This window comes from Sinocyclocheilus grahami, unplaced genomic scaffold (assembly GCF_001515645.1).
Source record: "Sinocyclocheilus grahami isolate Dianchi unplaced genomic scaffold, SAMN03320097.WGS_v1.1 scaffold10394.1, whole genome shotgun sequence".
Classification (NCBI taxonomy): Eukaryota; Metazoa; Chordata; class Actinopteri; order Cypriniformes; family Cyprinidae; genus Sinocyclocheilus; species Sinocyclocheilus grahami.
Window position 1 is genome coordinate 2,535 of NW_015513206.1, and position 1,704 is coordinate 4,238.

The 1,704-nt window shown below is 35.3% G+C and overlaps 1 protein-coding gene across 1 annotated transcript in view; it reads right to left on the reverse strand.

Moving 5' to 3' along the window:
* Positions 1–817: 817 nt before the first annotated feature.
* Positions 818–1,704, reverse strand: part of LOC107578466 (dehydrogenase/reductase SDR family member 7C-A-like) — a gene marked incomplete at its 5' end in the record, with an annotated part of 3,301 nt that continues 2,414 nt past the window's right edge. Inside the window, one exon of the mRNA XM_016264420.1 lies at positions 818–1,015. Coding sequence (XP_016119906.1) covers positions 818–1,015 — 198 coding nt within the window. The remainder of the gene's footprint in view (positions 1,016–1,704) is intronic.

The window sequence follows — 1,704 nt, forward strand, 5'->3', positions numbered from 1 at the left end:
TTGTTTCCTGGTGTGTGTCAGTCATCAGTGTGTGTTTGGCTTGTGCTTACTGCCATCTTCAGGTGCAACAGTGCTGCTGTTTCATCACTAGGTGCCACTAGGTGCTGATACTGAGCAGCTTTATGTGTGATCTCTACATACTTCTTGATGCATTGAAGAAAAAAGACAGAAAACACAACAAGCATTTAAATGGTACTATTTAGTTAATCTGATTCTTAAGTTAAATGGATGAAGAATAATCCTTTTCGAGTTTTTTTTTTGCTTCCATATAATGTCTTCTTTCAGACTAGTGGAAATAAAACATCCAAAATGCACATTTAAGAGTTTATTTTATTGCGCTTTGTCTATTTGCATCTGTATATTTCAATTGATTAAATAGTTTTTTTCTCTTACGTTCAGTTTTATTCCTATCTATATACTGAAGGGAGGCTTTTCCTGAGGGGCTTGTTCATATATCATTCACACGGATTTATACAACATGTTATTTCTATAAACATGGTGAAAATGTCTTTGTTTTCTGTCTGTTGACAGTATTTTCTGATGTATGGAGTGATAAAAAAAGAAATCCAAAACCCCCTCTGGAGAAAACCAATAATGTGTCAACAAATTTCAGATTTCTGTTCTGGAAATGTATGCAAATGAGTGCATACTTCATTTAGACAATGCCTCATTTGCATATTTAAACATACAGTTCCAGAAAACTTTTAATAGAAAGCAATTGTACTGGGATTAATCAACTGGGGAAGCGTGATATCTATTGTTTAATACACTTGTAGTGTTTCGCCTCGATCATGTAGCAGTTCAAAGCTGTCTCTCTTTATTTCATCTGCTCGGCTATGGCTCCGTCCTTCACGCCGGCGGCCACCACAGCGAAGAAGAAGCTGGGCAGCAGCGAGCGGATGTAGAGGGCGACCCACGGCACGGGATGGGCGAGGAGAACCTCTCGATTCTGCCGGTTCACCGTCCTCACGATCTCGTGGGCCAGACTGCTGGGACTCACGCCGTGAGTGTTCAGCTTACTAGAGATGTCTGGAACAAAACTGGAGTCAGTGGATCTGCTCCAAAACCTGAAGAGCAGCCCTTGCTATTTATTGCCTACATAGGCAGCTGCCTTCTAAGGAACCTTATTAGAGACCGATTTGGAACGATCTATATATACAACTAGTCTGTGCTTCATACAGATAGAACAGAGTCTGACTTTAGCAGCTGCTAATCTAACAATATGATACTCTAATAAGCATAGAAAGACAGTAATACCGGGTTAATTACTACCAGCTCATTTGTAATTAGATTGAACTGTGTTTTAATCAATCCTATGAGAAATGAATCAAATATATTTATAATCAAATCCTCAAAGGCCATTTTGATAGATTAGTTTAGTTGAATGTTTTCCAGGCTGTTGATTGGTCAAAACGTGCCAAGAAAAATAATAATAAATAAATAAAAATAAACTGAACACCTGAAAATCATGAAAATGAATGAATTAATAAATAAATAACTAAATCAAATAAAAACATTTAATAGATTTTATGTATTTTTTCTGTATGTAAATATTGTATTTATATACATACAATATATATACAGTATATATATATTGTAAGTCATCTGAACAATTTTTTGTGCCACTTTGTACCATTTTAACTGCTCGATTGAGTGATATTTTCTTAATTTTAATATATAATTTACATATATATATTTTTTTTT